General features: G+C 45.0%; 1 protein-coding gene across 1 annotated transcript in view; it reads left to right on the plus strand.

Moving 5' to 3' along the window:
- The window catches only part of SYNE2 (spectrin repeat containing nuclear envelope protein 2), a 333,613-nt gene that overhangs the window by 305,322 nt on the left and 2,621 nt on the right, over positions 1-25,670 (plus strand). Inside the window, exons 99-114 of the mRNA XM_084836884.1 lie at positions 1,653-1,815; positions 3,210-3,397; positions 3,562-3,712; positions 5,050-5,232; positions 9,128-9,265; positions 11,169-11,363; positions 13,986-14,268; positions 16,227-16,295; positions 18,221-18,360; positions 19,252-19,372; positions 20,545-20,756; positions 22,085-22,285; positions 22,919-23,047; positions 23,817-24,008; positions 24,139-24,228; positions 25,358-25,404. Of these exons, the coding sequence (XP_084693010.1) occupies positions 1,653-1,815; positions 3,210-3,397; positions 3,562-3,712; positions 5,050-5,232; positions 9,128-9,265; positions 11,169-11,363; positions 13,986-14,268; positions 16,227-16,295; positions 18,221-18,360; positions 19,252-19,372; positions 20,545-20,756; positions 22,085-22,285; positions 22,919-23,047; positions 23,817-24,008; positions 24,139-24,228; positions 25,358-25,404 (2,502 nt within the window). The remainder of the gene's footprint in view (positions 1-1,652; positions 1,816-3,209; positions 3,398-3,561; positions 3,713-5,049; positions 5,233-9,127; positions 9,266-11,168; positions 11,364-13,985; positions 14,269-16,226; positions 16,296-18,220; positions 18,361-19,251; positions 19,373-20,544; positions 20,757-22,084; positions 22,286-22,918; positions 23,048-23,816; positions 24,009-24,138; positions 24,229-25,357; positions 25,405-25,670) is intronic.

Here is a 25,670-nt window from a genome sequence, read left to right on the forward strand (position 1 = left end):
TAGCCAATGCAACAAGTTTCTGAGGAACACTGCAGTGAATGTGCTTGCCTTGCTGAAAAGGGTTCTTCGACTTCCCCTGTTTGTTTTTCTTGGGTTTTACAGCTCAAGCTAGAGATTGACGAGAGGCATGAAGGGGGTCTGATGAAATGGCAACTGGCATATGTAACAAATTAGTTAATTAAGCCAGCCTGTCTGCAAAGGTAATTAGCATCACAAAGTAAGCAGGGGGAGCAAGCTGCAGACACCACGCTGGCTCTTGCTTTTGGGCTGGAGTTACCATTGCGCTAATGAAATTTATTCAACCACAACAAACTCCTGCATGGTGGTATTTGGAGACTCTGCAGTTTTTTTAAGGAGAGCTTGTATTCTGAGCTGTAGTATAGATACTCTCTTTATAAAGAATGCCAGTGTAGCAAGTGGAACACTGCTAAGTGTTGTGCTCCTACCCATAATGCTTAGCTGCTTCCTCTAAAACCCAAAGGGTGCATTCTCATGCACACTTACCTGGGAATAAGCCCCCACTGGGACTTGCCTCTGAGTAAACGTGCATAGCACTGTGCTATAACTATGGCGAACTACATTTGCATATATTCATCTACTGTCACTCTTTTCCTCTCTTCCTTTCCATTGTTCTGCTATCACCCCTCTGATGAAATTTAAACTGTAAGCTCCTTAGAAGAGACCTGACTTTATGTTAAGATGCAGAATGCCATGTACATTAATGTGCTAGATGAATAATAATAATAATAATAATAATAATTCCTGATGGCCTTTATTTTAGTAAAGTAAACAAACTTTCTAACTAGTAGATTTTCTTACATGAGGTTTTCAAAATAGGCAATCCAGATCTTTACCACTATATGTCCCCCACCCCGTTCTCCTGCAAGAGTAGTGTTTGTGTGAGTACTCCTCCCCACTGTAAGCAAGATAGGCCTGTCTGGCCTTCTTGGCAGCCATGTACATATTCACAGGAACACTCAGTCAAGGATTCCCCCTGACTAAGTAAAGTTGCAATCCTGTGGGTGCTTATATGGGAGTAAAGTCCCCATGAACATATTGGGTAACTATGCACAGAAGAGGCAGCATCCGCCACTCCTGTTTTTTATGCACTCTCTTTGACTCAAGACATATCTGCCCACAAGGAAAATATGCCATGTTTTCATGTCTGTTTTCTATGTGATAAACTGCCAATGCTAAATGAATTTCCTACACTACTATCACTTCCGCTGCACATCATCATGTGCGATGAAGGCCCAGGTGCTTATTTCACTGAAGGATCCTGCTACCAATGGGGCCTTTGGGGTGTGCATATGTGCAGCAAAACAGAATCCTGTTGCGTTCGTTATACGTGATGGTGTGTGTACACAGTACAGATCATTTTCTACACAGAAGGGACACCTGTCCCAGAAATCCATTCATCTATACAAATCAGATTCTTCCAAACATTTCAGATCTCTCCCGTAACTCTAGCTATGTGCAGGGTAAGAGTCGGTAGCCAGGCAACACATCTGTCCAGTCCATTCAAAGTGGATGACTCAATGCAAATTCACCTAGGTGGAGCAGAAAGGAAGGTATAAGGACAAAGCCACATGTTATATCCTCCTTACATGTTTTATTGCCTTCTCTTTTCCATCCTTTGTCCCCTCACCCAGGGTGAAGAAGCTGAAGGAGACCTTTGCTTTCATACAGCAGCTCGACAAAAACATGAGTAATCTTCGCACCTGGCTGGCACGCATTGAGTCTGAGCTCTCCAAGCCTGTTGTTTATGACATCTGTGATGATCAAGAGATACAGAAGAGACTTGCAGAGCAGCAGGTGAGTTGGGGAAAAACAGATCATCAGAAAGAGGCAGGCTGACGGTTGTCATGATGCTTTGTGGTCACCTTGCTTCTGCTTTTGGCAATGGGCTTTGGGCATTTTTTCAACCAAGAACACATTCTGAGGCTGTGGTGTTCGAGAGGTTTTCCTCTTTGGTTCACCACTCCGATTGTACCAATGCTCCCTTTTTTCCTTTTGCTAGGAACCCAAGGTGGCTTACATAGTCGTCGTCCTCTCCATTTTATCCTCACAACAACCCTGTGAGGTAGGATTATTCTGGGAGTCTGTGACTTGCCCAGAGTCACCCATGAGCTTCATGGCCGAGTGGGGACTAGAACCCAGACCTCCCAAATCCCAGTCCAACACTCTAACCACTACTCCACTCTGGCTCTCTAAATGATGTTTCTTTAATGAAGAGCTGGCACAGGGGTTGGAGGGTGAGACAGATCAGGACATGGCATGTCAGGAGAGGGACTTTAACCCTTTGCACCATCCCCCTCCCCCATATCTGCTATTCCCAGTGGAAGGAAAGCCTCCTTTGGTGACAATGGGAGCTTTCCTCCTATTACAAATACCCAGCACAGGTGCAGGGTGATTCTGATCAAGACTGGCGGGGGCAAAGGCTTAAAGCTCCCCTGCCCTGACACTACAATCCTGATCTGGCTCAGCCCCCAGCCCTGCACTGGGTATTCATTTTTTTAAAAAAAATCAGTGGCTCCTCTCTAGTTGGCCCTAAGAACCAAGCTGCACAGTCAGCAGAATGACATGGCGCTTGCTGGCCTATGTAGCTGGGGAACTAAATGTTTGAATGTCCTTCCATGTTAATGAAAAAACCACCTCCCAGAACGTATAAACAAGTATGTCAAGGAGAAAGTTAGGCTAGAACAACTTTAGCCAAGTTAAACAAGTTAGAACAACTTTAGCCAAGTTTAGCCAAGTTAAGTCCCCAAGCTGGTGCCCTCGAGAGGTGTTGGACTGAAGCTCCCAGAATCCTCCAGCCAGCCAGCTATGCAGCCTGGAGGATTCTGGGAGCTTCAGTCCAACACCTCTCGAGGGCACCGGCTCGGGGAAGGCTAACCTTGAATGCTTTCCACTAGTTTGGCATTTGCAGGGTGTTGTGCGTTGTGTTTCGCACAAGTGAGCATATAGATGTTTAATCCCTTATCTGCAGCCTGACGCCATGTAATCCAGCAATAGAAGAACCGCACGAGTCTACTGATCATGTAGTTCAGCTCTTCCGGAAGTTCTTTCGAGCCCCTATAACCTTTTGACCTTCTATGCACCATGCTCGGTAGCTTCTGCTATTGCCGTTTTATTCTTGCACTTTATTTTAACATTTAAAGGGGAAACTGTTACCTATAACTGGAGATGGTTTTTGCTCGCGGTTCTAGGATCTGCAGCGGGACATTGAGCAGCACAGCGCAGGCGTGGAATCGGTGTTCAATATCTGTGATGTTTTGCTGCACGATTCTGATGCCTGTGCCAACGAGACCGAATGCGACTCCATCCAGCAGACGACAAGGAGTTTGGATCGGCGGTGGAGAAACATCTGCACCATGTCTATGGAGAGGCGAATGAAGTGAGAGGCATTACTTTTCTCTTTTCTGAAAAATTACATTGTTAACTTTTCCACCTCCCATTCACCCTTATATGCAGCTTAAGTTAGACGAGCCACGGAAAAGTTGTTCTGCGCAAAGGGGGCTAAGCTTGGGCAAAAGCTGTTGCTGCTTGTTTTCCCATTAGGATTGAGGAGACCTGGCGACTGTGGCAAAAGTTTTTAGATGACTATTCTCGCTTTGAAGACTGGCTGAAGACAGCAGAGAGGACCGCAGCTTATCCCAACTCATCAGAGGTTTCGTACACAAATGCCAAGGAAGAGCTTAAGAAGTTTGAGGTAAACGTCCTTTTTTTGTTTTCCTGTGCACGTATGTCCTGTGGATGCTATTTGACCTCTGTTTTTTTATCTGCATAAACTGGGGAGAGCCAGTTGTGGAGCAGTGGTTAGAGGCTTGGACTGGGACTTTGGAGACCCAGGTTCTAGTCCCCACTTGGGCCATGAAGCTCACTGGGTGACTTTGGGCCAGTCACTGGCTCTCGGTCTAAGCTACCTCACAGGATTGTTGTGAGAATAAAAATGGAGAGGAGGAGGACGATGTAAGCCACTCTGGGTTCCTTGCAAGAGGAAAAAGGTGGGATATAATGTAATCCTCTTCTCTTCCCTATATAAATGGAAGTGTTCGTGTGTATATCCTCAGTGGATTTGAAAACTGTACATCTGATTATTATGAAACTTTTAGAATTTGTTATACTACTAACTGGGATGGTTTTAGGCATAGTGAAAATGTTGACCACCATCTTGAACCAAAAAGGCTCATTAAAATATATATATATATATATATATATATATTTATATATACTGCTTTAGTACCACTTGATTGATGTCAACCAAACTTCTCATCATGATTCAGCAGCAAGCAGATTTTAACCATACAACATTCATGTTTTTCATGTTTTTTATACATTTTTAAAAAACAAACAAGCCCCAAATATTGGGGGGGGACCATGTTAAAGTATGAAAAAAAGAACCAGTACAGTTTGAAGCCAGGGAAGATTAGTGGGCCGAGTTATAGGCCTGCCCCCTCTCTCTGCTGTAGGGAAGCTCCATCTAAGGGGGAAGGAGTGGACAGACCCTTCCCTCGAGGGGCTATAGGGGTGGACCATGGCAGGGGCTGTGCCTAGGGGTGCCAGGAGGCATGCCTTCACTCAGGTGAGGTGGGCAGAAGGTGTCCCAACTGTGACAGCTGTGCAAGGTTGCTTGAAGGCTTCTCTGTATCAACCTAAAGGCAATTCCAACCTTTGCAAAGCCAGGTCTGTTTGCTAGTAATAAATAAATAAAATAAATACTCTTGGCTTTGTGACGTGGACAGTAAATGTAGGAATATTAAGATATTTCAACAAGCATTTCTATTTTATGTTTAAATGTATAGACAGCTTTTCACTGGGACATGCTCAAAATGATTTATAGCAAAGAATTAAAACATGAAAGCAGACAATAATGGCTAGATGGAGAAATAGTCTGGTCTCACACAAGGCAGCTTCCTATGTTCCGAAGAAGCACCTACTGATACACCGCACGTTTGCTGTTCTTGCCTTCAATCTTTTGGAGAAATTAGATGAAAGCCTTTAAAGAAAAATCTCAGTCTAAAATAATTGGTTACTTTTTCATCTTAGGCCTTTCAGCGGCAAATCCATGAGCGACTGACCCAGCTGGAGCTGATCAATAAGCAATACCGGCGCTTGGCCCGTGAGAACCGCACTGATTCGGCCAGCAAGCTCAAGCAGATGGTGCATGAGGGCAACCAGCGCTGGGATAACCTCCAGAAACGGGTCACAGCAGTTCTCAGGAGACTCAAGGTGAACGCAAGCCAGCTGTGCCAGGGTTTCCCACAACAGTTCTGCGGGAAAACACTTCATACAGGAGTTCCACCTAATGGCAGAGCTCTGGATAATCTGTTCTTAAAGGGGAGGGGAGGGGAGAGGGCTCAACTGAGTCCTTTGCCAACATCCTTCCAGAGGAGGTTGGTGGCTCTGATGTCAGTGGGGCGGTGAGTCCACTCCAGGTTTCAGTCAGAACCAATCAGAACTCTAAAGGAGCTATCCAAAGTACACCTTGGATAGCTTGTTACTATAGACAGTTAGCTTTGAGCTGTCTGTCTATAGTTCAGTACCTTGGGAGCATTTATCTGCCTGTTTATTGCCTATAGCAGATTAAATACTTCTAAACAAAGTGTACACCTAAGATTGTTTTGTGGGCTGCAGTCCAGGTTTTGAACTAATAAGTATTAGTACAGGAAAATCTTTTTTGATCCAATTATCATTTTTAGTAGAAATATGCTTATAACATCACATCAAAATATACTGTGCATATTAAAACATTTTTTGTTAAACAGATCTTTGCTAAAGATCCTTAGATCTTAATACCTTAAAAAGGAGAGATCTCCTTCTAAGTACCAAGTTCCCTATTCAGTACTGAATAGGCAGTTCAGCTGACAGGTACACAGGCCTGGTGAGCATCTAAGAAGAAGCTCCCGTGTTCTAAATTCAGCACGTATTTATACTTTTTTGTGTGTAGAAATTACCTCATAACTAATATTATCTACTGCCCCATAAATTAGGGCTCACAGTCTTAATTATCTCATTGTTATTAAACATTTTTACAAAATTAGAACATACATAAATGGCTTACACATACACCTTTCAGGCTAAGTAAGATCAATTTTGAACTATACCTTTGAGAAGATAACTTCTTACTCAGAATTTGCAATTAAATGTAAGCCTATAAATTTTTCAAGACATCTATATATCAAGCTTTGTTATGTGTATGTCTTATACAAATTTTTTTGCTCATTACTTGATACATGAAAACTTTCAGTACACTTTTGGCCTGTAATAATACAGTCTCACACCTATTCATTAGTCAGATATTTTTTTGGCCCAAGCAATAGGGCTCTAAATCAGCATTTTCTCTTTGGATACCATCCAGGTCATCTTGACCATTCTTTTTATGTCAGCTATCCAGAATTCATTATGAACCTGCTTGTGAACCTGTATATTCCTTTTAATACAAGTTAATACAATACTTCTTACTTATTTACATTTTCAAATTCTTAATTATTCATAATTAATATTCAGCATTTGAATTTCATAATAAGATACCTTACATTGTTTTAAGAGAGGTGGGCTAGCATTTTTTTCAATAGTCCTCCCAGCATACCCAATCAAGCAAAGTCAGCTATTTCCTAAATCCAGGACAAGCTCCTTTAGAGTTCTGACTGAAACCCAGAGTGCATTTACTACCCCACTGACATCAGAACCACCAGCCTACACTGCATCCTTCAAAGGCACACTTCCACCTGATGGGAGACAGGGACTAGAACATATCTTTATGGAAGCTGAGATTCTTGGCTGCTGAATTCTGCAGCTTACTCAGAATCTAAATAATGAGCAGAGTTGTGAGACTAGGTCAGTGTGGTATAGTGGTTAGGGCAGCCTTCTCCAACTTGGTGCTATCCAGATGTTTTGGACTACAACCCCCAGGATTCTTAATCATTGGCCTACTAGCTGAGGCTGATGGAAGTCCAAAACATCTTGAGGTCACCAAGTTGGGGAAGGCTGGGTTACACTGCTAAACTATAACCGAGGAGAACCAGGTTCTAATCCCTATCCAGCCATGAAGCTTGCCAGGGGGCTTTGGGCCAGTCACCCTTTCTCAGCCTAACCTACCTCATAGGGGTGTCGTGAAGATAATGTGGGGGAAAGAGAACCAGGTATATTGCCTGGAGCTCCTTCGAGGAAAGGCAGATTATAAGTGTAATGAATTAAGTGCTTTGAACTCTTGAAAGTGTTGTATTATTATTAGTCTGCTTCATATTACATGATCGTGCTTGTGCAGCATTCTAGAACTTCTGGATACTGTAAGACTTAATAATGCCCAGAAGATCTGGAGGTACTGGGGACTGAGCCTGAGATCTCTTATATGCAAAGTCTCTGCTTCACCACTGAATCATAATAATGAGCAATACTCTGAGAACAAGTCAGCATGGTGCAGCGGTTAGAGTATCATACTAGGCCTGCGATGCCCAGGTTCAAATCCCCCTTCAGCCACAAAGTGTACTGGGTGACCTTAGGACGGTCACACTCTCCCTCAGCCTGACTTGAGACCAATAAGTTCTTCTCACTCCATCCGACTAGCCTGTTTCCCAAACTTGAATGGGTGTATCTGAGATTCACCTGATCAAGAGAGAATACAGCAGCTTTAAGGCCAGACCCCACTCAGTGATAGGTCTAGAAATCCTTACTGAGTGTTCTGGGCTTCAGGAATTAAGGTATGGGTAGTGGTCCCTGAAACTTCTTTCAAGCCAAACAACACAAATTTGGTATTAAAGAGTATATATTTATTGCTCAAACAGTCTAAGGGAATAACATGCTTTTGCTGTGATAAGGCAGATCACAAACTTCCCTAAATACATGCAAGTTATAATCACTAAGAGTATAATGAAAACAGTAGCAAGCAAATTGTCATCATAGTAAAACCTAAGTTCCTCTCAATCTAACCGTTAATATCAGAGTTTGATATTTACCTAAATGGAAGGCATGGTGGGCAAAGTCAGCCTATGCACATTTGGTGGGTTTCTTGTTCTCCCAGGATCTCTCTGGGCAATCAGATCAACACCTTGTCTTTTATCACCCCTGTGTTGGTGACTTCATCCCAAGTTTCGGACCTGGTCATACCACTACTCTTACTCTTCCCAGTATAGCCAGGTTTGCCAGTGACACCAGTTAACACCTCGATGAAAGTATCCCTGCTATGCTAAGCAGCTTTCTGCTTCCAATACTTCAACAACCAACTTGTGGCAACCTTCCTTCATTTCCAAGAATACCGTCCAGTACTCCCAGTTATTTCACAACACACACAGAGTGAATCACATCTGTTTCTAATCACTTACAGCTGGCATACACAGATAATTATGAATGGCACTCCTATAAAAGACAATGAATTCTTATCAACAATCCATGTTACATTCATGCCCTGTGACCAGCTTGCCTCACAGGATTGTTGTGAGGGGAAAAAAATGGGGGGGGGGGCGACCATGTGTGCTGCTTTGAGCTCCATGGAGGACAGGTGGGGTATAAATGTAATAATTGCATTAAAACTACATAACTAAGGAAACTTGAGTCACCCCAACCTGAAAGATTCCCAGATTTGCCCCATTATATATCTAGCTTGAGATGGGGGCTATATTTGCTCCTGAAATCACAGCAGGTAAACACACTGTAGGACACATTGTATATGCAAAACAGTGATTTTTGCTGGGTGACGTGTGCTACGGTGACTGTTGCACTGGGCCGGGCTGGTGGCAAGGGTAGGCATGGTTGGGCACCTACTGAGGGCCCACACCCCAGCGGAGGCCCACTGACAAGAGCCCCCTGGACTTGCTCCTCCTCTTCTCCACTGCAACCTGCTTGTTCACCTGCCTCTCGCTCTGGCCCAGACAATAGTGGTGGTGAGAAGGAGGAGCAGGAGATGCCACGGGCAGCTTGCTCCCTGGCTCTCTACCTGCCAAGCAAGCAAGTGGCAGCAATGATGAGAAAGGGGATGAGAAGCAAGAGCAGCGGACGACCATGGCAGTGAGAAGGTGGACTCCCTGAGGGAGGGGACCATGGAGGGGGTGTCTTGCCCAAGGGCGCTCAGAAACCTGGAGGTAGCACTGGCATTGGGTAACTATGTTCCGTGGTGATTGCCCTTTAGCACTTTACCAATCAATGGGAGGAGTTTGTGGGGATGAAGGACAGCATCCTGGTGTGGCTGACCGAAATGGACCTGCAGCTGACAAACGTGGAACATTTCTCAGAGAGCAACTTTGATGACAAAATGCGACAGCTAAATGTAGGTTGTGTTTTTTCCCATTCTTTGTACACGATTATTCCATATTTCCTGTGTTATAGGGTTCTGCTGTTCATAAAAAATTCTCATTTGGGTTAATGTTACTTCTTTCAACTTACTTTTCCCCACTGCTTTCCCTTTCATATCAAACTCTGGTGTGCCCTAATCGGTATTAATGGCCTGGCATTGGTTTCTCTTTCCTACAGTTCCATACTTTTAATAATCCTTTTATTGTACTTCCTTTATTTTTTATTTGTTGTTTTATATGCTTTCTAATGTAAAACATATTCTGTCATTCCCCTTCCTTTAATCCCATCTATTCTCTTTCTATTTCTATCCAATTTACCCTCACCCAATTTACCCTTACTAAATGTAGGTATTTGTTTGTTTTGTTTTAAAGCCATTGTTTCATAACCCATTTGAAGACTGTTCTGCTAACTATCTCTGAGCCAACTGTGTTTTTTTTTAATAGCTTAACATCTACCACCCTTATGTTCAGTTGTTGATTTAAGATTTGTAGTGAGCCTTTTGGGCTCTCCACCATCCAAACAAAATAAAGCTACGTCCATTGATTAAGGGTATTTATAGCCTCCCTTCTAGCTAAGGGGGAATCATTCTCCCCACCTTCCAAAATGTAGACGATTGCAATAATAACTCTGTAGGGAATACAGGATTGTTAGCCCAGAGTTCTTGTTTATTCCTCAGACAGAGACAAGGAGGTAAACTTCTCCCAGCTTCCCTTCTCGGTGGCTTAGCTTACAGGGACAAAGCTGATGGCTATGTTCACTTCCCTCCCTTAGTTCCCTCTCAGTTGCCCTAACTTGTGAGGCTAGGGGTACAATCCTGTGCATGTTCAGACAGAGAAAACTCCTGCAATTCCCAGCATGCCCCAGGCAACATGGGATGCTGGGAGTTGTGGGAATTTTTCTGTCTGAATATGCATAGGATTGCACCCTAGGAAATGTCTTTCCACCACCTAGTACAGGGGCCCGGTGACTAAATCTGGCCCTCCAGTGGTCCCAGTCTGGCCCTCTGGGGTTCCCCAGAAGGCCATGCCCCCTTCACCTGACCCCGCCCAATCGTTTGGTGGTTTCCTGGATTTTGGTGAAGTTTTTTCCAATTTCTAAAGAGTTGAAATGCCTCTCCTAATGAATAGTTACTGGCAGTAAAGACTTTAAACTTCAATATGCTGGTATCTTGGGGCCCACCCCTTTTGCCTTTGGACCCACCCACCACTGGAATGCAGCCTCTTGAGAGCTTCTCCAAGACAGAATTCGGCTCTCAAGCTGAAACAGGTTCTACATCCCTGAGGTAGTTCCAAGATGAGTGCTGCTCTGATAGCATCTCATATAACAGCCTAGGCCACATGTCTGTTGACACAATGATAATATATTGGTTTTTCATAACTTATTGCCTTATTCCCACCCTCTCCTCAGCCATGGAGCCACACACATAAATCATCTTATGGGTTTTTTCTCCCTTTTTGAGTATTCACTACTACTGCAGTTGGCCTCCTGATCTAGGAATTCTATATCGCCATGGGAGCATCAATTCATTTGCTTGTTTATTGTGGCATATACATTGATTCCACCACATACAAGGACCTCAAAACATCTGGCAGCCAATAAAAATAATAATTAGGAAAGGATTTTCCACTGGATCAAATTGGCTAGCTACTCTAGGAAAGGGTTGCCTTCTCCAGAAGAGTGCAGATGGTCTTGGTTGCTTTAGCTACTTGAGTTGTTTCAGCAAACTGTTCCCTGCCTGAAGACCATCTGTGGCATGGCGCACCTTGTTTCTTCCTGATCTCTGCTTGTGGCATTCAGTAATCTGAATGACACTGTCCAGCAGCGAGTTAATCTGAGCAGGAATATGTAGGAAGCATCCTTACCTCTCTTCCAAACAGGGTTTCCAGCAGGAAATAACGTTAAACGTCAACAAGATTGATCAGCTCATTGGGTTTGGGGAGCATCTGATTCAGAAGAGTGAGCCATCGGATGCCATTGTAATTGAAGAGGAGCTGGAAGAACTCCACAAATACTGCCAGGACGTGTTTGGCCGCGTCTCTCGATTCCACCGAAGGCTGTCATCCTGGCACCCAGTAAGAACTAGCAGAATTGCATCTTTAGCCAGCACCCATTTGTTGGTTTCATTCTGCATCCCAGTGGTAGAAACCTCCTTCGCTTCTTCAGCAGTGTACTCACTGTCAAAAGCCTCATGGGTCAAAAATAAAAGATGCTAAGGAAGTCAGATATCTGATAGCTGAAGCATACTATTTTCTAAGGTGAAATTGAAGGTGTACCCTTGCGCACAAAAAAGTGAAATTGAAATTGAGGGCATACCCTTACCAGGGGTGGGCGGATCACTTACCTGGTTCCGTTCCGGGGCATCCGCTGGGGGGGGGAGGCAATCCGTCCCTCCCCCCGGGATCCTCCCCGGCCGGCTCCGCTCCACGGCAAGGCCACAGAGCCGTCGGCCGGGCCCATCCGCAGCCGGACTTCCGTCCGCTGCTGGGCTGCGGACGCAAATGGCGTCCGGTGTACTGGATGCCATTTGCGTCCCTGCTCTTTGCTGTGATAGGCTACGTAAATACTTACATAGCCTATCACGGCTAAAGCAGGGACGCAAATGGCGTCCGCTACGCCGAACGCCATTTGCATCCGCAGACGGAGCAGCAGACAGCTACAGATGGAACGGACTGGCTGACGACCAGGTAGGGTCCGTCCCGGGGGGGATTCCATGGGGGGGTAGCCTCTTCCACCACGGACTCCGGGGGGCTGGATTCTTTAATCCAGTCTCATTGGAGTCCGTGGCGGATTTATCTGCCATCCCTAACCCTTACACATAAAAGGTTTCACCTTAGTCCCAGGTCCCATGGGTCTGAGGGCACATGATGCAGCCTCTTTGCTGAAGCTAAGCCAGTAAGCAGAACAGTGACCCTGGATGGGAAACCATCAGGGAAGCCCATGGATGCTGTCTTGAGTTCTGTGATGGAAGAAAGGCAGGGTGTAGGTGTACTAAGTAAAGTCTAAATAATTACCTTTAGAATGTGCAAGAGTAAGGACATGCTGCCCTCGTAAGAGCCCACATCCGCCCTTTGTATCTGCATGAGTCCCTATTCTGGGCCTTCCTCCACTGAGAGCAGGCAATTTCTGCCCCCTCTCCAGACTGCCCATGATTGCATTCTCCAATCACATCTGAGTCAGAGATGTGGCTGGGCTACCTGGCACAGTGGAGGCCAGAGCAAGGAATCATGCAGAGTTGCAGCAGGCAGCCTCTGTTTGTGAGTGGGGTTTTTCGGCTCCCAAGGAGACTTTGTTTCTCACAGCACACCATGGGGAGGAACCATAGTTTAGTGGCAGCGCACCTGCTTTGCGTCCAAAAGGTCCTTGGCTTGGGGACCCTGGCAGTTCAAAAGGGTGATGGCAAGACCAACATAAAGTTTGAGCTGGTATAAGGCAGCATCCTGTGTTCCTGTTCTGGGAATTACTGCCTGAAAGGGCTGCTGCTTCTCATGGCTACCCCTGGTGCGGCACTTGCCACCTATGTAGACTTCTGACCATCGGAGCCATGAGCAGAGGTGGTTGTGTTTAAACCTCCACACTCTTTAACTTTTAGCCAGCTGCCAAGAGCCCTCCGCAGCCCACATTTGATGCACCATGCTAAACGTCTGTGCAGGCAGGCTTCTGGATGCTCCACCCATTTTCCTGTGATGGCCTCTGCACATCACTTCACAGTACCAGTGGCTAGAAATGGTGCAAACAACAGCTATGGTGGCTGGGGGCCATTGTGAGAAACAGCCTTTCTTTTAAAAGGTCTCCGAAATGTATGATGTCTGATGCCTAACCATAAATATGCTTAACTCTCCATCGTTGCTTATGGAAAATATCTGCTGGCATGCTGAGGCCTAAGGGAAGAAAGGAGTTAGGGACAGTGAAGAAGGAACATAAGAGCCTTGCTGGATTAGACCAAGGTCCACCTAGTCCAGCATTCTGTTCACACAGTGGCCAACCTGCTGCCCATGGGAAACCCACAAGCAGGACATGAGTGCAACAGCACCCTCCTGCCCGTGTTCCCCAGCAATTCGGGTGCATAGCCACACTGCCTCTGATGCTGGAGATAGCATATAGCCATCAGGACTAGCAGCCATTGAGAGCCTTAAGGGATGTAAGCTTCTGGGGAAAGGAGGGGTTGGGGAAAGGAGGTCTCTGTTCTCTTGCCCCTTCCCATTCCCTCATTCCCCCAGTGCTCAAAACACCACCTTCTTCGTCCTGGTGAACACAAGATAGTGCTAGGTTTCGAGAAAGAGCCCTAGCTGTGTCACTTGCTTTGCCTCTTGCAGCTGCCTTAGTGATGGATAGGACAGCAAGGATGTGGCAGGCTCTCTTCTCCCACTCCCTGCTGTCCTGCCCACATGTGAGAAGAGTGTCAAGGGAGGAGCCAGGCCTGGTTTGCTGACTCAGCTCAGCCCCAAACCTGCTGAACCAAAGAAGGACGTTTTGCTTTCTGCACTCCTTCCCTGCAAGGAAGGAGTTGATTTGGATGTGAAGGAAGCATCAAAAAGGGGTCTTGGAATTGTATTTGGAAGGTGCAGGGAGCTGCTGGTAAGGCAAGCGTGCTCTTTGGAGGAGTCTCCCTTCTTCTTGGGTATTGGCAAGATACAATCATTTGAATTAGAATTGATGTCAGTAGCTGTGATCAGTTATCTTTTTCTCTTTTTTAGGGACTGGAAGATGAAAAAGAGACCTCTGAAAACGAGGGTGATATGGAAGATGCAAGGGGGATGCGGAAGGATCCCTGGCACAAGAAGGCCATGCAGGATGTGCCGCCATCCGAGCAGTCTCTCTGTCACCTTGTGCCCCCCACAGTGAGTCATGAGAGGTCAGGCTGTGAGACACCCGTCAGCGTTGACTCCATTCCGCTGGAGTGGGATCACACAGGAGATGTGGGAGGCTCCTCCTCTCCTGAAGATGAGGAAGAAGAACCGTACTACAGCGCACTCTCAGGTCAGTCCCCTCCCGCCATCCTAGCTGTTCCTCCATTTCAGCTAGAAATGGTAACTTTCTCACACGCACACACGCACAATCCAATTGCCCAACTTTTAATACTGAGCTTCCAGCACTGCAGCCGCTTAAAGGCATGTCAGCACAAGAGATTTCTCTTCTGCCTAGTTCAGTGATGCCCATTCTGTATATTACTCAGAATGAGGTGGGAGAAGTCTAGACCTAGGGACTGGGGAGGAATTCATTCGGTTCACATTTTAAGGCGAACCTACCTCATCTGCCCTTCCTTAACCAATGTGAACCAAAACACCATTCCCCTTCGGTGTTTGCACTTCTCCAGATTTGGCGATGCAATTCTCCAATCAAAACATGCATAGAAAAATTAGTATATTAGGGGAAAGTGCACCCGAAAATATGTATATTAGTGGAAATAAACTACAAAAATGCATTATATTAGGGGGAATTGCTTTGCAAAATAATAATAGGTAAAATAGCGTACAAGAATGTATACATTAGAAGGAATGCACATGAAAATGCATACAAATATTTGTGCAGATGTTTTGTTCACAAACTGGTACGAAAATGGGATGGAATGAATTTAAGATTGGAAAAATGACAAACAGAGAAATCAAGATTGACTGATTCATCGATCCCTATCTGAACCAATCCACTTTATTGCAGGTGGAGAGGTGTCCTATTTTTGGATGCATACCTTTACAGAGGAGCCATAGCTCAGTGGGAGAATGCATGCTTTGCGTACAGAAAGTCCCAAGTTCAATCCCTGGCATCTTGAGTTAAAAGACTTGTCCCCGAGACCCTGGAGAGCCACTGCTAGTCAGAACAGACATTACTGGGCTAGTTGGACAAATATCTGACATGGTATAAGGCAGCTTCCTGTGTTCCTAAAACTCCCTGCATGTAGAAAACTAGCACATCTGGGTGAAAGATTTAGCATAGTCCTCCCTGATGTACTAGCTTACTTCATGCAGGGAACTTTTTATGCAGGAGGAACATTCAGAATAAAAGACTCCTTCCTCCATCTGCAGGCTAACATGATACTGCCCAGATGAGTTATCACCTCATTCTGTATTACTTGCAGCAAGCCTCCTAGTGTGCAATTAGTTGTGCAGGAAGCAACACCAGGAAAAAGAAATGTACTGTGCTGTGAATGGGTTTGCACATATTCCACCTTGTGCGTTCTGCTCCTACAGTTCCCTCATAGACTTATGGAGGATCAGTGCAGTATGTGACAACTGTGGGAAGCAAAGTCCCAGGGAGTGGGGACCACTGGGGAGACATGTCCTTAGGGAAAAATCCCTTTCAGTGCTAATTCATTTCCATACATTTTCAGCTTTTCCCAAACACCCCTTGGATACAAGCATACAATCATCATGTGCTGGCTACAATCATCATGTGAATGCTCTGCATGTTGAGATTTCTGAAGGCTCCCCCACCTATCGTCAGCAAATGTTGGAGGGGACAAAAATCATATGCACAGTGAAGGAAGAGCCACTGTCTGCCTTCCCCCATCTATTTCCCCTTATCTCTTTTCTTAGTGGCTAACATTCCCTGCTCTGCCTCCCCTCCAGCTGCTAGGGAAAGTCAGCCACTAAGAAGAATGATAACAAGATATGAAGGGTGGATATTTCTGCTAAGCCATGATAGCTAAATGGAACTGGCATATTCAAAGGCAGTATACCTTTGATTCTTTGATTATCAGATACTGTGGGGGGAGGGGGGACGGTCAGCAGGGGAAGGCTGCTGTCTTTATATCGCACTTATTTGCTTCCCAGAGTCATTGCACTAGTCACTTTTGAAGGGGAAATGCTAGACTGCTACATGGACCTTTGGCTGGATCCGGCAGCGGCTGCCCCTATTCTTAACTCTTGTGGGTTGGAGTGGGGAAGGTGAAGGAACTCTTTCGTCCAGTGGGGCAACTGGTGACGTTATTCTTTTTTCAGATGTAGAAATCACTGAACATCCCGAAGCCTATCTTAAAATGACCACAAAAACTTTGAAAGCAGCTTCTGGTAGGCACCTGCTACTGCATGTGTCTCAACATGACAGTCTCCCCGTGCCGCACGCTATGCTCCCCACACCTCTGTCATCTGCAAGTGCCTGACTCCCTGGCTTGCGTCACCACCATGCGCCAACTGGCCCATGGTGGGCTCTCTTTTTGTTTTTGTTTTCGTATTGCTGCACCATCCGCACGTGTCTGTACCTTAGTCAGGGTTATGCCTTTTTTTGCGTTCTCCACTCCAGTACGAAGATGGTTAAATCCGTGTTTGAATTGGAGCCTAAGCCTTCCTGCTCTGGGTGAAAAATCTTGCTGGTTACTGTCATCTGCAAGACAGCTTAGCTTCGTTTTAAAGGCCTGCTCTGCCATTCAGCATTGGGCCTCACGAGGCAATCTGGGTGCTCCTTCACACCTGCAATCCAAAATGAGCATTTGCTATTCTCTCCAAAAGAGTAGGGATGGCCGTCGCAGGGAAATCCGGCCCCTTTTTGGGCTCGCCAGATTTCCCCAGACCCCCCAGCTCAGCTTGCATTTGCGAGCCAAGCCACAGGCTTTTCCCCAAAATACGAGAACTTTCTCAGGGTTTTTTTCCTTAAATCGCCATTTATGCAAATTGCAATTGCAGTTTGTGCAAACTTTGGCCGCAATTTGTTCAGATTTGTACAAATTGCAGCCATAATATGCTTAATTTTGCACACAAGTTGCTCCCGCAATTTGCATAAATTAAGCAAATTACATCTGAAATTTGCACAAATTACACAACTTGAGACTGCTATTTACATAAATGGCTATGGTGGGGGACTGAAAATGCATGAGTTTGTCTGACTCAGTACAGATTGAGTTGGGCCACCTCACGGGTAAGCAAGTCAGAGTCCAGGTGGGCCAAGCAAACTTCACCCCCCGGATGGATTACTCCAACATTCCTAGATAAGAGTCTCTTTTTGACTCTTGCCTCATGCATTGCAGACGTGTTGCAGGTAGGGATGTACGGACTGTGTAAAATCCACTCCGTCTGTGTTTTGCGGATCGTCAGGCACCTTTCGTTCCGTCATCCACCCACAGACGAATGCAAATATTTTTTTTCGTCATGCAGAAAAATACAGAAATAATTACATAAATATTTACATAAGTGTTTATGTAAGTATTTACATAATTTACCTCAGTATGTAACATTTAGTGCATTGTCCCCCATTGCATTCAACGTTTCCTCAGCAGAAACTCACATATTTTTCTATGGATTTATATGTATAAATTTTGGGAGAGTAAAAAAATCATCCGAAAGTCCACAGACTCCACACAGCCTGAGGTGGGCGCTCCGGAGTAGATTCCGCAGGTTGGATTCTTAAGACATCCGAGCTCATTTTAATCCATCTCGAATTACTCCAACATCCCTAGTTGTAGACACCCCAAACGAGTCAAGTTCACAGCAGCGATGCCAAAGACATTTTTATACTTGGAGGAAGATAATCCAAACAGCATCCCCACTTAGTGGTAAAACAAATGTAATAAACTAAATAATTTGCCATTTGCTGCCCTTTAATAGTGTCCCAAAATCTGCCACCTGAGATGGGTTGTCTCATCTTGCTTTGTGGCAGGACCAGCCCTCACTCCCAGAATCACCTTTTAGTCTCCTCCCCCTCCCCCTTTTGGGTGCTGTTGTTAACTCATACTGTCCGTAGGCCTTTTCAGGAAAGGGGGGAAAGTAGTGTCCCCATAACTGCATGGCTGTCATTTCATGGCCCCTGAAATACCGCTGACATGCATTTGCAAACAAGCATGCTTTGCAAAGAAAATGACAAAACTCTCATTTTTATCCACGCCATAACTTGGTTCCCCCTCTACTGCAGAATGCTTTTAATTCATTTTTTAAAAAAATCTTCCATTTTTTCTCCTGGCATCTCATTTTCTGTGGATTTCTCTTTCACTGTCATACAACAGGGAAATCTGCTTCTGAAACTCACACATGGCACTCTCCAGAAAGCGCGGCTTGCCGAAAACGTCCATACAACCAGGAGGAGATGGTTAGAAATGTCCTGCTGAACAGCCCGGAGACAAGCACTCTCTACAAACCAGGCTATGTAAGTCCCAGATGCAGGGACATTACAAGAGGGCTGAGATTTATTTATTATATCTATCTATCTATCTTATCTATCTATCTATCTTGGCCGTCTTTCAGGGCAGAAGCCCTCCCAAGGTGGCTTACAACAATAAATACATTTTGAGTTAGGCTAAGGAGCTGACTAGATATTACACACACCTGCATGTAACCATGCCTGACGTGGTTTTGTAAAATGGAAAATGGCTTCGGGGAGAAGAATTTAGAGCAGAGTGTGCACTTTCCCTTCCTCTTGTTTCTCCACTGCAAATTGTGCACACGCATACAGAGTTCCCTGCCTTAAAGTGCCAACATTTCTCTCCATCTGATCCCTGGCAGGGGTCTATTGGGATATGGGGGTGGAGAGATAAGGAGGGGCAAAGCTATGGAGGACTTGAGGAAAAGATGAGGCCTTTACTTTTGGATCTGAGCATGGAAGCCAGTGTAGGGCATGCAGGAGTGGCGTTGTGTGGCCTGTGCGATGAAAGAGTCGCATGGTTTTGGTGATATGGATCTTGTCAGCCATGTCCAGAAATAAGCATGGGAACAGAAGGCATTGCTGAAAGAGACTGAAAGGGAGAAAGCATTGTCTGCTAACCTCTCTGATATGTGGAGCAGCAAACGTCCTTTCAGAGTTGCAGGGTGGTATAGAAATACGTTCACTGTTCAGTGACCTAAACTTCTAAATGAAGAACCGGTTGATGATAGATCCAGAGATTGTTACCAGGATAATTCATTGTGCTGGAGTTATTGAGCCATTTGAGTAGTGTGGAGAAGACATTTTTGAGTGCCTAAGAATATGTGCTTAGCTGCATTGTACATTGTCCGGTGCCTTTTGGTGTCATCCTCTACTTTCAATGTTGCTGTATTCCAGGTGAAACAGCTGAGCACTGGGAGTGTAGACAGCATGAAAGAGATCTCTGAAAGCTTGCCCAGCACAGAACCCCAAGACAGCCAGAGCCTTGGTGGTGTTGCAACTGTAGAGAAACAACCAGGTACTTTAGCAATGATTCTTGTGAAAAAAGTTAATAAACATGTATGCATATGTGTACAATAAACTTGGATTTATGCAGGTTGTTCTTTGCAGAATGTATGAGATCCACAATTGCAGTTATTTTAAAGATACAATGCCCAAGGCAGCCAACATAAAAATGAAAAGTATTCTAAGACAAAAACAGAAGCAGCAGGTAAAATGAGAAAAACAAGAGAATCAGGCAGGGAAAGAAATCAAGCATTGGTTATACCAAGGGCCTGCCAGAGCATAAATGTGTTCAGCTAGTATCATTAGGGAGGGGGCCAGGTGGGTCTCCCACGGGTGGGGATAGGGAATTCCATAGCGTAGGCAGTGCAAGAGAGTGCCGACACACAGAAAGGTTTCCCCATCTGACTTGAGTGGATGGGCAGGAACGTGTGCGAGGGGATGGGCCTCACTTCAGGCCTGATGTACACATGCAGCAGAATTAAGGCGGTCGAATCCTGAGGTGGTAGAGTGGACTGTACCACTTCAGAGTACAGACGAGGAAGCCATTTTAGAAAGCTTCCCCAGGTAAAAACATCCTTTGCAAGTAAAAACTACAGTGGCGTCTATCCAGCCTGCTCCTTGTTCTGCAAGTTTTCTACTGGCGAGACAGTTTTTTATGCGTGGGAGCATGCAAGCATGTGACACCTCCCAGCTGTGTTCTGAGGTGGTACAGTCCTTTCTACCATCTAAGAACTCCGACTCCTCATTCCCTGCTCATTGTGCCACATAAATAGATCCATCTGCACTTGGTACGGCCAAAAGCTTAGCGGAGGAGTATTTCAGCATAGTATTTCTGCATTCTGCACATATAGTTTTCATCTGTATTCGCTTTACATTCCTTTATGGTTTGGAAGATGAGAGCAAACGTAAGTGAAGTATTTGGAACGTGCCACCTTCAAATCATCTGCTTATTAAAAGATATAGATGTGTCTTTAATGTAGGATATTGTCAGCATATTGTTGTAAAGGGATACACCACACTACCCAAAAATTTACACAAGACTCCTGTTGGTATTGTATTGTTTGTAGCTGTTTCCTTAAGGGAAATCTGTTTCCTCAAGGGACCCAGCAGGTGCCTGAAATAATATACCTTGAGTCATGATCCAAACCTTTTTAAAGCACTGATAATTGTTGCAATAACCTGCAGGACCCATGGAGAGATGGGAGCTCATTCAAGCCCAAGACTTAAGCAACAAGCTGAGTATGAAGCAGAATTTGCAGCAGTGGCAGCAGCTGAACTCTGACCTCACCAATATCAATGCTTGGTTGGATAAAATGGAAAAGGAGCTGGAAGAGCTGCAGGAGGCAGAACCGGCCACCAGTATCCTGGCCATAGAGCAAAGAGTCAAGAAGCTGAAAGTGAGTTGATACAGAACACTTTTTGTATGTGCAAAGAATCCCTGTCGCCAATATGTGTGTCCTGGATTAGACCAAGGTCTGTCTAGGCCTGCATTCTCTTTCCAACAGTGGACAACCAGATGTCACTTGGAATCTCTTAAGAAGGGCGTGCAAAGATTAGGCAACTCCTTCTGTTGATCCACAGCACCTTGTATTCAGAGGTATACTTCCCTCTGTACATTTAGCTCCCATGTCTAGACCCATGCCCCTTGAGCACTGCCTGGCCTTTTCTTAAAGCCGTCCAAGCTAGTAGCTGCCACCACATCTTGCAGTAGCAGATTTTATGACGAGGGCAACAAAGATGGTGGAAGGGCCTAGACACCCAAGCCCGGTGAGGAAAGGTTGAAGGAATTTGACCTGTTTAGCCTGAAGAAGAGACACTTCAGAGGTGACATAATAGCCCACTTCAAATATTTGAAAAACTGTCACATCGATGAAGGAGCGAAGTTGTTTTCTGTTTCTCCAGAGCATAGGACCCAAACAGGGGGTTCAAATTAGAGGAAAAGGGATTTAGACTAAACTTTAGGAAGAACTCCCTGACAGTATGAGTTGTTCAGCCACGGAACAGACTGCCTTAGAAAGTGATGGACTCTCCTTTTTTAGAGGCATTTAAGAAGAGGCTGGATGGCCACCTCTCAGGATGCTGTAGTGCTGGGTTTTCTATTTCAGCAGGGAGTTACACCAGATGGCCTTTGAGGCCCCTTCCAACAGTGTGATTTTATGATTGTGTGTTCCTTTTTCCAGTCCTGAATCTACTACAAATCTCCTTCATTGACTGACCAAAGTTCTATCATTATATAAAACGGGAAATAATCCATCGTACATAATTATTTTGCCTCATGTTTGTCTGGATGCTGTAATTTCTACATGCTATAGTATGCTGTTGGCTGAAAGGGTCTTCTGCGCCAATTGTGCAGGAGTCCCTTTCAAGACAACTTTTGGAAACTAGAAAACCTCCATAGTACAATGATCAGATTCTGAATAGACTACATGGAGGAAAGTTCCACTGATATGAATGGGTCAGACTTCCACATGATATGCTTGGAAGCAAATTCCCCTGGAGAAACACAAGGCCTTTACTATGGCCTGCTAGTTCTAGAAGTAACTGAATCCAGTCTTAAACTGTAAGTTGGAATTGTACCCTTAAGACCTTAATCAGCTTTCCCCCCCACAAGTGAAGATATAAAGCAGAGATTTTTTCCAACCTCATCTTGCTGCTGCCTGAAACCAAAGTTAGTTGTTTTTTGCTCATGTTTACCCAGTATCCTAACCTGCTTCTTCCCTTCCAGGATATGCTTAAAGCCTTTGATAACTACAAGGCTCTTGTGCTGTCTGTTAATCTGACCAGCAAGGACTTCAAGCAAGCAGACAGCACCAGATCCAAAGAGCTTCAGAACAGACTTCGGCAGGTCAATTTACGCTGGGAGAAGGCAAATCTTTTAATCAGGAATTGGAGGAAGACTTTGCAAGAAGCCCTGATGCGCTGCCAGGTCAATAGAACGCTTATTTTGTCCTGCTTTAGTTTCCTTATTCTTAAGGAGCCAACATAGGCAGATTAGTTGAACTGCTTTAAAATTCCATTCGTGAAATTTTCCAGGGTTGCATGGAATCCTTTATGTAAGTGAGAAGAAGTCTCTTGATGTGTGCATATTCTTCCCTCATGTAATGAAAGGTTGCAAACCAGTTCTCCACCTTGATGCCGTCTGCAGTTCTGGTCCCTGTGCCTAGCACAGCTTCCTCCTCTCTCCCTAGGGTGGTGTAGTGGCTAAGAGACTGAACTGTGAACCCAGCTGTTGGCCTTAGCCAAGCAAATGTGTCCCAACCTCAGCCTACCACCCGAGGTTGGCTGATCTGGGTCCGATAATACTGACCTACCTTACAGATTTGGTGTATGGGTTATTGAGATACTGTATGCGGCGGACCATAAGCATTCAAGAGAAAGCTCAATATCAGTGTTCTGTATTATTTTTCCATATCAACCAAAGTGTCTGGGAAAGCCTCATAGCTTTCTTCCACCCTGATCAGGCTGCTGCAATACCAGGTCGCATCACTTCATTAGTTGATGCAATCTGATGTGATTATATTTCTCTGGCTTTCTCGATAATGGGCACTTGCGTCTGCAGGAATTCCATGAGCAGAACCAGAAATTGCTGCTGTGGCTGGCTGGTGCAGAGACACGGAGGCATCAAGCACAAGTTAAAGATCTGAATGTTGATCCTCACACAATGCAGGAGAGTCGAAAAGAATTAATGGTAAGTGAAAAACTCTTTGGAGCATCTAGACAGAAGCGATCGTCCCACCAATTAAACTGGCTCCCATCTGATGCCAAGAACCTGCTTTTTGGCTCCTTAAAATTGGAATCTTGCTCTGTACCCTCATATAATGGGCATATGCCACCTTGAGGGGGTTCCACCCTAAAAACAGCCTAGAAATACTTTAAGGACACAAACGGAGACTGACGGGCATCTTGCACAGAGTGTGAGGATCGCGGAGGCAGCCTTCACCTCTGTTCCTCCTGCTCTGCATTTTTGCTAGATGGGCTTTCTCAGGATTCTTTATAACCCAGCCTCCCCAGTCCCCTCCCCTTCCTGCCCACAGAACCACCCCTTTCCTCCTCTCCAAGGTTGCTGTTGTAAGCTTGTAGCGGTACCCAGTGGAGTTCTTTCCATGCTGGCTTTAAAGGGGGTGGGAGGGGAGCTCGGACCTTGGATCCAGGAGTCTGAACTTTCCTGTGCCCCCCCAGGTGCTGTCTAGGGGCCATCGGATTGCTCTCCCCAATTAGAGAGAGAGAGAGGTTGCCCTGAAGCAGGACGCATCATTCAGTGGCAGAGCACACACTTTGCATGCCAAAGATCCCAGGTTCAGTCATTGGCATCTCCAGTTAAAGGATCTCAGGGCTACCAAGCAGAGACCACCAGTCAAATTAGACAGTATTGGGCTAGATGAATCAGTGGTTCTGATTCCATATAAAGCAGATTCATACATGTGTCAATATTATTTCTTACTATTTCTTTGTCTAAGCAACTAGAAAAAGAGCTCCTGGAACAGCAGCTTCAAGTAAACACTCTGCAAGAAATTTCCACTTATTTACTAGTCAAATCCGATGGAGGAGATTATATTGAAGCTGATGAGAAGGTTCATGTCATTCGGAAGAAACTAAAACAGCTTCTTGAAGACGTTTCACGTGATTTAAAGGCCTCACAGGGAAGCCAGGTGAGGCTGGGCTGCCTGTTCTGAATCTGGGCTGATGCACATTTGTGTCTCATGAAGATGCTGGTAACTCCTGGGAGAGGACAGGTGCAACTTTCTGCACAGCATTAAGCCTTTCTTGTTTTTGTTCTAGGACATAAGTGCATTTCTGCCCCATGTGGATGAACTGGATTCTGGAAGCTATCACCAGCTACCAGAGAAACCTTCTGTATATAAAAACAAGGCAAGCTGCTTGGTAGTAGTTTTGTAAAGTGTTGTCATTTCACTTAATCTGTTATCTTCTCCCCACACCAGTTCTGCCCTTAAATACTTTTCGGAAGTCAACAGGGATTGCCAGTTCTCCTGCCTTTGTCAGGATAGTCCAACAAACCACTATAATGCATGCCCATATTAGAGAATATGGGGTTCATGTATGGAGATGTAAGCCAGAACCCCAGTGTCACTGCTCCAAAAATTCTGATAGTTCTTTGATGGAGGAAGAAAGGGTGCATTATACATCCGCCATATTGGCAGGTTAGCTGCTTGCATTTCACAGAAGCATAGAATAGTAGGGTTGGAAGGAGCCTATAAGACCATCAAGTCCAACCCCCTGCTCAATGCAGGAATCTAAGTCAAAGCATCCCTGACAGATGGCTGTCCAGCTTCATCCTGAATGCCTCCAGTGTGGGAGAGCCCACTCCCTCCCTATTTATCTGTATTTAAAATATTTGTGAAGCAATTATGTTACAGTTACATTTCTTCTTCCATTCCCACTACATAGAAATATTTTGAGATATGTAATATTTTTACTTCAAATTTGCATCTTTATTTATTGATTTAATTTGATTTGATTTGTGCCCTGCTTTTCTTCCCAAAAATGGCACTCAAGGCAGCTTACAGGCACATTTAAAAATAATTAAAACATAACGATTACAGAAAAAAGAAAAAACAGCACCCAACCCAACAGACTCACTGACAGGCCAAAGGCCTTCTTGAATAAAGCGGTCTTTGCCTGCAGGTGGAAGGACAGCAGAGAGGGAGCAAACCTAGCCTCCCTTGGGAGGGAGTTCCACAGCCTGGGAGCAGCCACCAAAAAGGCCATCTCTTGGGTTGCCAAGAAACACACTTCTGAAGGCAGCGGTCTTGATAGAAGGGCATCTCCAGAAGATCTTCGGAACTGGGCAGGCTCATATGGGGAAAGGTGGTCTTTCTAGTAACCTGGTCCCAGGCTGTATAGGGCTTTATAGTTCATAACCAGCACATTAAATTCTGCCCAGGAACAGACCAGTAACAAGGGAGTCACATGCTCCTTGCAATCTTTATGCTTTCATTTCTTAAAAATGCAGTAATATTTGTATTTCATACATCCACAGGTTGATGGTTGGGAGACCTTGGAGATTAAGAGCAGCAGCAATATTAGGTAGGATTTGGGGGGAAATGTTTTCCTTCCTCGAACCTTTTTTTTTTAATGAATACTGAAGATTAACGACATTCCTAGGGCCAAACTAGATATGACATGAATTACATGAACTCAATTACCATGCACATTTTTTGTTAGTAAATCACAGCCACAGGGAAACCTGAGCAGTCTGAAGGCCCTGCAGGATGGAGAGAGGAAATTTAACTCTTTCTGTCACTGCCACAGTCCAGACACAAATCACCTTTCTGAAGCCGCTACTTGCACTT

This window comes from Heloderma suspectum, chromosome 1 (genome assembly GCF_057233095.1).
Source record: "Heloderma suspectum isolate Gila_16-S chromosome 1, 16-S_ref, whole genome shotgun sequence".
In the NCBI taxonomy this organism is placed as follows: Eukaryota; Metazoa; Chordata; class Lepidosauria; order Squamata; family Helodermatidae; genus Heloderma; species Heloderma suspectum.